The sequence below is a fragment of the Mus caroli genome, chromosome 4 (assembly GCF_900094665.2).
Source record: "Mus caroli chromosome 4, CAROLI_EIJ_v1.1, whole genome shotgun sequence".
Lineage (NCBI taxonomy): Eukaryota > Metazoa > Chordata > Mammalia > Rodentia > Muridae > Mus > Mus caroli.
Window position 1 is genome coordinate 50,325,377 of NC_034573.1, and position 12,682 is coordinate 50,338,058.

Sequence of the window (12,682 nt, forward strand, 5' to 3'; positions counted from 1 at the left end):
GTGGACTTGTCAGATTAAATTAAAGCCACAAATGTAATAGCCCACCTACAACTTCAGTGTCTTATTTTTAACATGAGCTGAAAAACAAAGCCCTTCACTGATATCACTGCTGCTGGGTAAAGGCAAAGCCCTGTTTTTCACAATAAGCTTGGCAAAAACTGCCCACACGCATGAATGACTGATGGAAATTATGCTGGGTATCTAACAGCCCTCACATCTCCTTTCCCAGCATCCTGACCCGATGATGCAGCTTCCTACTCTTATCTTCTCTTGTCTGTATATACTGGTTTCTCTTGCTTCATCTTTCAGTGAATCTTGGTTTATATACTAAAAATCATTAGAAGACACACACACACCCACCCATACAATAAAACATTAGGAAACTCTGTCATTCTCTCTAGTAGCTTGAAGAAACTATCCTTTCTGTGCAGGTTTCCAAGCACCTGCTATGAAGAGGAAAAGCAAACAGAATGGTAGTAGTACACACTGTACTCAGGAAGCTAAAGAGCAGACTGTGAATTCAGCTGTCCTGGACTCCACAGGAAGACTGACTCAAGAAAGGGAAGAAGGGGGCTGGTGAGATGGCTCAGTGGTTAAGAGTGCCAACTGCTCTTCCAAAGGTCCAGAGTTCAAATCCCAGCAACCACATGGTAACCACATGGTGGCTCACAACCATCCATAATGAAATCTGATGCCCTATTCTGGAGTGTCTGAAGACAGCTACAGTGTAACTTACATATAATAAATAAATAAATTAAAAAAAATAAATAAAATAAAAAAGAAAGGGAAGAAGGGAGGGGAGGGAATGATCTAGTTCTAGTGTTAACAGCCCAGGTTGGTGGTGAAGCCTTTGTCAGTCACCTATATCCCTCTGTTCTAGTCTTCCTGAGAAAACGGACTTTTCTTAGCCATCAGTAAATAGGTGTCAGGATGCAGAGCTCTGGTTCTTGCATTTGGAGGCACAAGAAGGTAGATCTCCAAAATCCAAGCCAGCAAGGGCTACACAATGACACACTGAGATCCGGTCTCAATAAAAATATCAACAAACAAAATATAAAGGTGTGAACACCAATGGGCTTCTGAGCAACTGACTAACTCAGAAGTTACTTTGAACAACTCAAAAGACATGATATTTAAGACAAAGTGAACTGCAGTTCACTTTAAAATTCTACCTCGAAGGATAGAAGTGTGGAAGGGGAAACTGAGTTTGAGATATAATACATGAGATAGATAGACAAGAGATAATAGAGAGGCAGACAGAGAGACAGACAGAAGTATAGAAGTGTAAAGGGACTGTCAGACCAGCTTCTCCGTGACTCAAAGTACACAAGAATATATAATGAACCAGCAGAACTCAGTGCTTCCCCACTGATGACAAGCTGGGCAACATAATAAAGTCTCTAGAAGGTTAAACCTATTTATTCTGTTTATTTTGTTTCTAGGCTGTATGTACATCTGCATGACTTACACAGAAAACCCATTTTGTAAGGTTTTATTGTTTGATTCTGGGATAGTCTATGCTGCCCAAGCTGTTGATTCTCTTGACTCTCTGCCTTCCAAGTATTGGGGTTAGGCATGAGCCAACACACTTACCTTATTTGCAAGTTTTTAACATTAAATCTGATACACAGAAAACATTCCACTTCTAGGTATTCAAGCAAGTATAATATAATTCACAACCACTATGATGTGCATACCAGATAACAGAATCTTGTCTTTTAATAGCCATAAAATAGCATCTACCTGATGCCTTTTAATACTGAACTGAAAAATGAGGCTGGTACACTGAGACAATGAAAAGATTGAGTGAAGAAACAAGCAATGATGGTCAGGCAGACACACTGACCAAGCAAAGCCTGCCTCAGGAGGGCAGTACATTTTAGACCATGTTTAAAGCTATTCTGAAATGACTGCAGTCAGGATATCAATAGGCAGAATATCTGATAGAGAGAAGAAACCTTGAGGACTGGTGGAAATAATCTGCATGGATAAGGAGTGCTTGAGACGTTGAACCTGATAAGTCCCAGATGTAGCCATTCGTTGAAAACACACACAGTGCAGCCTGTCTCTGCATATGCTCACTGTGATACTGCTGAACTCACCGCTGAGTCTGAGCAGGCCAAGGGGTCTGATTTGGTGTGGGCATCGAGTTCGTAGGACTCACTAGCATGGCACTGTAGATATTGGAAGCAACGACAAGTATGCAGAGAAGGATAGGCCCAATGATTGCTCCTTCTAGGCCCAGGTAGTAGGCTCCACCAGCCACTGCTAAGCCGGTCAGGTAGGGGTGGCCTCCTCTGGAACAAAAAGCACACCAGTTCAACATATGATTTCCAATGAATACCAGCTTTGGAGAAGTCCCAAATACTTTCTAACACAATGCGGTATCTCTGATATTTCAGGGTTTACTCCACTACTAGCTTTCTTTAGATTACATCAATGTAGAATTAAGAACATATAATAATATTGAGAAACAAAGATTTTCTCACATATGTACCAACAGTGACCTCTGCCTCTTTTTGCAGGACTAGCCACTAAAAGAATAAAAGCATGCTGCTATCAGGTAGTCTGAACCCATCCCACATGGCTTCCTGAAGATTATTGCTGCCTCAAGACTGGTTACCTAAGATACCTGCTAGGTTTACTTCCTTTAAGGATAATAGTGAGTGCAATTTAGCAGATATGGTTTCTTTAATAAAACAACAATTACAGTTTTATAAAATAGTAACACCAATACTCCTTTTGTTCACAGTTTTGACCTTTGGCAACCTTCTAAAATGTAACTACTACAGGTGTAATAACAGGTTGTATATGGAAGACATCTGTCAACAAAGCACAAGACTTTTATTTTACAAGAGTCATACTGTCGCACAGGCTATGACGGCAATGCTGACACAACCAGGAGGGAGGGAGACAGATATAGCAACACAGTACAGATAAGTCCTGACCACTGAAGCAAGAGGGACAAAGAAACAGTCACAGTCTGTTTCTAGTTTTTAAATAACACGGATGAGTGGAATGTTTTCATCAAGGTAAATAATTAGATACACAAAAAGGATTTTGGAATATATAGCAGTTTACAAATACACAGCAGTGAACCAGCCTTCAGGAAATAAAAACACGATATTCACAATTTAGTTCTCTTTTTCCAAAAAGACTTATAGCAGTGAAGTACCAGAAATTCTTAAGGCTTAAAGTGGTGCAAGGAGCATTTTTAAATAAAAGCTTAATTAAAAATATATTTATGTGGGGCAGTGGTGGTGCATCCCTTTAATCCCAGCACTTGGGAAGCAGTGGCAGGTAAATTGCTGAGTTCGAGGACAGCCTAGTCTACAGAGTAGCCCAGGCTGGACAGCCAGAGCTACATAGAGAAACCCTGTCTCAGAAAAACAACAACAAAAAAGCACCCCCACCTCAAAAATATATATGTGTATATATATCTATATACCTACATCTATATATGTGTGTGTGTATACAACACTTTTCATTTTTAATAACTGATCAAATAAAGTATTATGAGAAAAATCACATAAGTCTTGAATTATAACTATAACCCCTAATATAAAAAACTTTACAGCGAGGTTTAAATACACAGAGCACTTACGTCTAAGTCATATACTGTTTAACCTCAGTTGTTGAAAGATCAGTGGATCACAGTACCAGTTCGGTGGCTGACTGTTCTGAGGCAGGGTTTCCTGTTACTCTACCTGGCCTGCAGCTTGCTATGTAAAGTAGATGGCTTTGAACTAGGTTAGTCCCCTGCCTATGCCTGCCCAAGTGCTGGAATTACGGTATTCACACTAAGCCAGGCTTTGGGTTTTGGGGTGGTTTTTCTGGTGCGGAGGGGTTGTTTTCTAAGTTTGATTTTTGTGTATGTGCATATGTGTTTGTATGACTCAATACCAGAAGAGGATCTTTGATTCCCTGGAACTACCGTTACAGACAGTTGTGAGCTGCCCAGTGGAGGTGTTGGGAACCAAACTTGAGTTTTTTGAAAGAACAGTACACATTCCTAACCACAGAGATGGTTCTCTAGTTCCATGCTCTGTGTCTGACAATGAGACAGGATATTGCTATGTAGTTCAAGTGGGCCTCCAACTGGCAATCTTTTTTTTTTTTTTTAAGATTTATTTATTTATTTTATTTATGTAAGTACACTGGAGCTGCCTTCAGACACACCAGAAGAAGGCATCAGATCCTATTACTGATGGTTGTGAGCCATCACATGGTTGCTGGGATTTGAACTCAGGACCTACAGAAAAGTAGTCGGTGCTCCCACTGAGCCATCTCTCCAGCCCCCGCCACTAACTCTTTATTGTACTTAAAATATTTTATATATGCTTAGTAATACTATTTTCCTAGGCTAAATGCCACAAAACTCGAAACAGAATTATGCATAATTTTGGTCTTAATTTTGGATTTTATACTTACATAATAACGATCATAACATTACCACAACAATGTAATTCTACATTGTTGAATTTCACTGTGAAAGGATCACAAAAGGCTACCCAACTGATTGCCACTACTCCATCCCCACCCCTTCCCCAAACCAAACACCCTAAGACTGAGCAAGAACTAGAGAACACTTACCCTGATATATCAGAGTAGATTGCAGTGTCTACGAAGTATGTTGGCAAGAGATGAAAGACCAGGAGCAAGATGGCTTTACATCCTAGCCCTTGTGTGAGCCACAGGTCTAGAACTGCAGGTACTGCTGCCCAATATGTCCCCAGAAATGGCACAGCTCCAAGGATTGCTGCCAAAGCTAATAGAGGAGTAAAAGAGAAGCAATCAAAGCCCGGGCAACAGTTACAAAGTAGCAGGGCCCAAGCAGACCCTCCCTCCTTAAGCCACCTGCCCACTGCAGCTGGAGAGAAGGCTCCGGTGGGAGAGCACTGGTTTGAATCCTGGCACCCACATGCCACTCACAGTCACGTGTAATTCCAGTCCCCAGAATCTGACATACTCTTCAAGTCTCTGCAGGTACTGCTCACATGTGGTGCAAATACATACAAGCATGCACCCAACACCCACACACATAAAATTAAAAATAATCTTCTTAAAAGTCTACCCAAATAAGTAAGTGAACACAGGCTTCAGTTTTAGAGGACTGGTAGAGCCTGTTTGAGCTTTTTAGTTAAATAACAGCTCACTATCTTAAAAGTTGTTACTAAAACTTTTCTATTGTGTCCAGCTTATGTGCTTGTATTCTTTTTCTTTCTTTTAAATATTTATTTATTTATTTAGTGCATTGCTGTTGTGTATGTGTAAGAGTGTCAGAGCCACTGAAACTGGAGTTACAGACAGTTGTGAGCTGCTATGAGTGTTGGGACTTTAACACCCAGGTCCTTTCAAAGAGCAGCCATTGCTCTTAAATGCTGAGCCATCTCTCCAGTCCCTAGTTTATGTTAGATTTTAAGTGTTAAATCCTACTACCCTTTGGGTAATAAAATCCAGTCCCAGAAATATAAGTATAGACTATTCACCAAAATATCCTACTGACATGTCAATCTACATCTTGGGTTGAATTTTTTTTTAATTGGATATTTTATTTATTTACATTTCAAATGTTATCCCNTTTCCCAGTCTCCCCTCCAGAAACTCCCATCCCATCCTCCCTCCCCCTGCTTCTATGAGGGTGTCCACCCACTCTGGTTCTCCCCTTGAGTTGAATTTATTTTTTGGTGTTTTGTTTTGCTTTTGTTTTGCTTTGTTTTGTTTTGTTTTTCGAGACAGGGTTTCCACTGTGTAGCCCTGGCTGTCCTGGAACTCACTCTGTAGACCAGGCTGGCCTCGAACTCAGAAATCTGCCTGCCTCTGCCTCCCAAGTATTGGAATCAAAGGTGTGCGCTACCACTGCCTGGTTTTTTGGATTTTTGTTTTTTGTTTGGGGGGAGGGGGTTGAATTCTTTTTTTTTTTTTTTTTTTTTTTTTGGTTTTTCGAGACAGGGTTTCTCTGTGTAACTCTGGCTGTCCTGGAACTCACTTTGTAGACCAGGCTAGCCTCGAACTCAGAAATCCACCTGCCTCTGCCTCCCTAGTGCTGGGATTAAAGGCGTGCGCCACCACACCCGGCTGGGGGTTGAATTCTTATTCTTTACCTTGCCACTAAAAAATTAAGCATACTAGATATAAACAAACAAAAATCCTGTAAGTAGAAAGACTTCAAGTTCACCTGTCCCAAAGCAGTCCAAGCTCTCTCTTCTTTCGCTCCCTTCAGACTAAGAGCCACCCAGAAGTGGATTCTTGTTCTGGTCCAACCCTTAACCATCTGGGTGACCTTGAAAAACTGACTTTCATCTATACATGCCCTTCCTGCCTGCCTTAACATGATTATACAATAGCTTTGTGTGGTCTCAGGGTACAAGACAATCAGAGGGTGAACTACTTACAGGGTACAAGATAGTCAGAAGGTGGGCTACTTACAGGGTACAGTGACAGTCAGAGGGTGGGCTACTTACAGGGAACATGACAGTCAGAGGGTGATCTACTTACTACAGCTGAGTGGGAAAAAGGAAGCTTGAATGTGGAACATAAGGAAGGAAGGAGAATGGAAGCTGACAGCTGAGAGTGTGGAAGGAGGGGGATATTTAGAGAAACAGTGACAAAAAAATTAAAAAGTGGACAGAGGTTCTGAACCGACAAGGAAAAACTGCAAGCTTGTCACCAGCCTGTGTGCTGCTTGTAGGAGGGAGGTGCTGCATCTCAGAGGAGATCACAAAAGGCACAAGTGCTTCAATCCGCTCAGACTCACTCATCCTGCCCCTGGGGTGGCATCCCTCGTGGGACAAAGCTACCAGACGACAAACTGCTCACTCCTTGCCAATTAGTTCAATTAATCTGAGTACCAACTATGTGCCCAATGTTATATAAGTATTAGACATTTACTCATTCAACAAACACCCGCAAATGACTAGGTTATGGGTGTAGTTCCAGATACTGAGGCTACAGCAAAATACAAGCACATTGCTGATCTAGAGACCTTATTCTGAGGAAGAAGGCAGCTCTAATGTAAGGTCTAACTTTCCTTAAATAGCCAGGAAGTTCTGTATATGGTTGTTACCTGATGGTATGAAGACAATATTGATGCCAAATATAGTGTGAGTCAGCCAGGTGTACAATCCATAGAAGCCAGCCATTTTGAGAGAAGCATCGAACACCCCTCTAGAAAACCCAGACAGAAAAGAAAAGGTAAACAATCCTAGCATCATAACATGCTCAGAAAACTCATCACCTCCGGGTTTCCAGTCGTTTTATTCCAAGTCTGGCAACAGGTCTCAATTCTCTGAGAATGCTACTTACGTTATTAAAATACTGAAGCCCATAGACTAAGCTGCAAATTACACTTCTCTCTGATGAGACAATAACTCAAAACATCCTAAAGAAGCGTTGAACTTCCCCACCGATTTTCTCTCTTTGAGTGGGGGCTGGGGTGGGAGAGAATCATACTCAGGGCCTTGTGCATTATGCAAGCACTTAACTGAGCTAGGCCAACTTTCCACTTCTCAAGTAGGCATTTCCTGGGTAAGAATCATATTCTCTACGTCTAATGAAAGAATTAAGTTCTAAGAAACCCAGCCTGCATCCAGTCCACATGTAAAAGAACAAGTGAGGTGCAGCGTATAGCTCAGTGGTAGAGCAATGTTTAGCAGCACACGCCAAGTCCTGGGTTCAAGCCCCAGCACAGAGGAAAAGAGAAATAAGAGGGGAAAGGGGGAGAGAATGCAGGAAAGGAAACAGAAGGGGAAGGGATGGGCCAGAGAAGAGTGAGGAATAATCTAACTTATACTCTGTCAATTTTTCCTTTTAACAAGATTTTCATACATTTCTTTATGCAACCAAGACTACAAAGTAACTTTTGGTATCATGGTACCGAATAATGCAAGTCATCTGGGGAGATGCATGGTTATTAACTGCAGAGTAAAAGCAGGCAGGAAAATACAAGGAGCAAAAACAGGCTATATCTTGCTCTGTATGGCACTTTTCTGTTGAAAGAGATTAAGGCAGCAAGGCAGTCCTGTGCAGAAAAGGCCCCAAGTAACCCCAGGAACCACAGAAACACAGAGGCCAGGGCTAAGTAGGGGCAGACAGTCACAAGAAGGTGAAGCTGTCACTAAAAAAAGAGGACCATGGCAGCAAAGTGACACAGTACACAGATGCACACACGGGCTTTCTGCAAAGATTCCCAGGAGGGAAGCTCCCAGAGCACATTCGAGATCTGTAGTCCAGTGACGGTCATGCAACAGTACTCTGGCACATAGTATCAATGAATACCTCCCCATTTGCAAAACCTTTGCCACCTTTTCCAATGGTGTCACTCAAGAATGCGTCATGTGACTCTCTCAACATGGACCCAGATTTACATATATCAAAAAGACAGAAAGGAGAGGAGATAGCCAATAGGAAACGAACTGAAAAGTCTAAGGAAAACAAATGATAGGGAAACATAGATAAGCAGAGAGAGAAAGAATGGCTGGCCTGGAAAAGACAAGAGGTGAGGCTTAGTAGGCTTAAGGGGCAGTAGTCCAAAATTAGAGGAGGGGGCAGGACACCCTCCAAGGGCAAGCATGGAAAGGAAGGGGAAGGTGACTGTTCTCGGAGACCTGAGGACACCGTCACATCAGCCAAGAAGAGGGCATGGAATCCCTTCTACATTAGAGAAAATCAGAATGCAGCCTCCTCAGAGACCACTGGATATGGAAGCTGGGGAGAGAGGAAGAGTAACCACATGAACTACTAGGGTGAGGGATTTGTCTAGTGTGGAAAGGTGGCTTTCGCCAGCCTCACCTCATTTACAAGTTTTTCATAGTAAAAGTAAGTTGGCACTAAGGACACAATAAAGTAACTCAACTGAGGCTCCCCGAAGATGACTCAAACACCAGCTCACCCCAAAACAGACCACTTATGGGATGAGCACAGCCTTTCTTTCTACCCTGAGCTGGGGTTGTCTTTCCTCTGCACCCTTCCCCCTGATAATCCTAAGAATATCTGTAGTGAGTGACACTAAAAGAGTGTGTGCTTCAAGCCTCACTCACACAACCATGTTTCTAAACTGAAGAAGAAACAAAACAACTTCAATCCTTCAACCTGCTTTGGATGAAGTGAAACCAAAAGCAAGTTATAGAATGAGCAGGACAGTCACGGCTCGGACAGGCTGTGCACTTGAGGGATGCAGTGCCACAAGCCAGACAAGGAGGAAGCACACGTCTCAGGAAGAAAGGAAACAGAAAATGAGTCCAAAACCCCACCTACCTCACATCTCTGTACATTACTTCCACCCTTCCTCTCTAAGACCAAAGAGGCGGAGCACCAGACTATCCTCTCCCCAGGAAACAATGGCACCATCAACGGAGAGGACCCCTGAGCAGCAACAGACAGTGTCTACCATGCTGACTAGGGACGGTGCCAGCTCCCTTGATCACAGGTGTACCACTGTCCCTTCAAATTCATATACTGTGCAGAAATTCTAGTTTCAACAAATTGAAGTTTGAGTCAACCCAGAATGTAGGCAGTCTATCAGACTCCTTTTTCCAACAACTTAGCTGATCATTAATGTATTTTTAGCAAAATATTTTAATTTGTGTATATATAATTATATTAAAGAGGCAATGCTATTGCACACTTCATAAACTACAGGTTAAACATACACTTTAGATGTAGGAGGGAAATCAAAAACACCCTATGTCGTGCTTTATTGCAGTATCTACTCTAGGCCAACAGTCTGGAAGCACATGCCCAGTATCTTCTAGTTATCGCTTGGATACCTAACCTCCCTTCCATCTCAGATCCTTCACCCTCCCCCCTCTCCCCTCACCGGCTTCACCTTACTCACAATGAAAAGCTACATATAAGACAACGTTTTTAAAGGCTATTTTCCTTTAAATGTAATAAAAACAAACATTCAAGTATATTACACTAACCTCTAACCACTCAGCTAAAAGGCATTATTACTCCCAAGTTAATTTCCCAAAGTATGCATAAGAAATTCTATTACAATGCTAGGATATCTCAAATATTCCACTTTTTTGGGGCGTTGGGGGGTGGGTGTCTTTATAGATAGCTCAAACTAACCTTAAACTCTCTACATAGTTCAAACTGGCCTAGAACTTACAGCAATCCTGCCTCAGGCTCTCAAATGCTAGGATTATAGGCATGTGCCACTACAAGCAGCTCAAAAACACTTTTTTTTTTTTTAAATAAATTTATGTTGGGTGGTGGTGGTGGCACATGCCTTTAATCCCAACACTTGGGAAGCAGAGACAGGTGAGTCTCTGAGTTCAAGGTCAGCCTAGTATAGACATGTTTTTGTGTAATATGTAAAGATTATCCTTGTATCTTAGGGTTTCCATTGCTGTGAGGAGACACCATGACCAATGCAACTCTTATAAAGGAAAATATTTAATTGGGGCTGGCTTACAGGTTCAGATCATTATCATGGTGGGAAGCATGGCAGTGTCCAAGCACTCAAGGCACTGGAGAAGTTCTACATCTTATTCCAAAGGCAAACAGGAGACGATTGTCTCCCATGTGGCTCCTAGGAGGGTCTCAAAGCCCACCTCCACAGTGATGCACTTCCTTCAACAAGGCCATACCTACTGCAGCAAGACCACACCTCCTAATAATAGAGGCACTCCCTTGGCCAAGCATAATCAAACTATTGTCTTCCTTGTAAGTAAATGCTGATCACCCAAGGGCTGGGCATAAGACAGAATAGGGTGGGATTTCTGCTAGTCAAGGGAAGGTGAGGGGGGGTAGAGGAGAGACACACACACAACACACATACATGGGGTATGGAGGGGGGTTATTCAGAGAAGGAAGAAAGTTCTTGAGAGTTCAACAGAAACATGAGAAGCATAATTTTAAGTATTATTGTGATTCTTGGCTGGCGGTAGCCAAATTAGCTTAGGGGAGGAGATTAAGACAGAATGCCCAGATATTGAGGTGAAGTTTAAAAATAATTCTTGATGTCTCTGTGTTATTATTGGGAACTAACTAGGATAAAGAAATTCAGCCACTGTATTAATTTACTACTTAAGTTTATATTAAAAATAGCATTTACAGCCTTTTCTACAGAGGGAGTTCAAGGACAATGATAGCCAGGGCTACACAGAGAAACCATCTCTCAATCGAACGGGGGTGGGGGGGTGGGGAGGGGGACAGACAGACGGACAGAAAGAGACAGATCTTTATATTTGTCACTGCACATTTTACTTTAAACAAGTATTACTTACACCTTTAAATCTCTAAGAATTTTGCTCAGTCAACAATTCACTCAAATTAGAAAATGAAAACATTAGTTTACTTAAGAAGCAACCCTGACTTTTTAAAAATAACTTAAACACTTTTATTTTCTTCAGAACTAGGGGAAGAAGTAGAACATGCCCATTCTCTGAATCAAATCTTACAAAGCATCCATTCTCACATGTAACTCAGCACCAGTTCTGCCCTCCAGCATGGAAAAGCTCTAATCCCAGCAAGCAAGACCCAGACCCGTGTGCATGCACTCATGTGAAAATATCACACACACTAAATTGCATTGAGGCCGTGACAACATGCAACTTAGTAATGTGCAATATCTCCACCAGAGCAAGCAGAGGGAGCCTCGGGGAGGAGGGTGTGACGTGTGCATTCAGGAGACAGCATGCTCTAAGGGAGGCCAATGCTGGGGATCCAGGATGCATGCCACTACCTCAAAATCCTGAGATGAAATGAAAACTCAGTGACAAATGCACTCCATTTAGAATAACAGCAACTTAAAATTAAAATAAGGTTCAAAATGTGAAGGTCACACACGGTAATCACAAAGGAAGCCCACAGCTCAGAGGCAGTCTTTAGGACACACACTTCTGTATGCCATGCAACTAACTCCCAATCTCACTCGTGCCTAACGAAAGTAGCATATGAAGTCAACTTCATGACTCTTCATTTGACCATATACTGATGACATATTTATAAAACTGCTGTCACTGAGCACTTACAGAGAATGAACTACAGTCTTTGTAACTGTCAATTAATCTTCATCCACAAAGAATATTTCTACTTGAACATAATCCTCCAGTATGAAAATTCTTTTTAAGTTTAATTTTTTTCATTTTTTATTGGTTCTTTGTGAATTTCACACCATGCACTCCAATCCCACTCATCTCCCCCCCAACACCCCCAAACCCTCCCCTCCACCCTTGCAACTGCCCCTACAACAGAGTTGCTGTGGAAGCTGTAGTGTGTCGCAGTGTGTCCCACAGGACATCCTTTTGTCCACACTTCTTTGCCTGCACATGTTCATTACAATGACTTGGTCTGGTACAAGGCCTCTGGCTTCTACTACTCAATACTGGAACCTCACTGGGACTCCTCTCATATACCCTGTGGTTGCCCTGTGTCATGGAGATAGGCTTTGGATCTGTAGTGCCCTTTGTACAGTCTAGCAGTTCACTGATGGGGTAGATGTTGGAGTGGGCCAATTCAAAGCCCTGGATCTGGGCCTGAGAGGTATCTGACCTGGTCAGCCTACCAGCTCTCATGCTCTGCATCCCCACACCCAGGGCAAGCTCTATCCTGCTGCCCAGGCGAGGTGCAGGGTCTGCTCTTCCAAGCGTTGCATCCAGTTGAGAGGCATAGCCAGATCTCTCACTCTCAGAATCCCAGGGCCAGCTCTCCCATCTGCCAAAAATGAGGGAGG

At 42.4% G+C, this 12,682-nt stretch overlaps 1 protein-coding gene across 4 annotated transcripts in view; it reads right to left on the reverse strand.

The window, feature by feature from the left end:
• The window catches only part of Tmem245 (transmembrane protein 245), a 75,779-nt gene that overhangs the window by 7,426 nt on the left and 55,671 nt on the right, over positions 1 to 12,682 (reverse strand). For all 4 annotated transcript variants that reach the window (XM_021161328.2, XM_021161326.2, XM_029475924.1 and 1 more), the window contains 3 exons: positions 7,067 to 7,167; positions 4,594 to 4,768; positions 2,103 to 2,297 (listed from right to left, as the gene is read on the reverse strand). In XM_021161328.2, the coding sequence (XP_021016987.1) occupies positions 2,103 to 2,297; positions 4,594 to 4,768; positions 7,067 to 7,167 (471 nt within the window). The remainder of the gene's footprint in view (positions 1 to 2,102; positions 2,298 to 4,593; positions 4,769 to 7,066; positions 7,168 to 12,682) is intronic.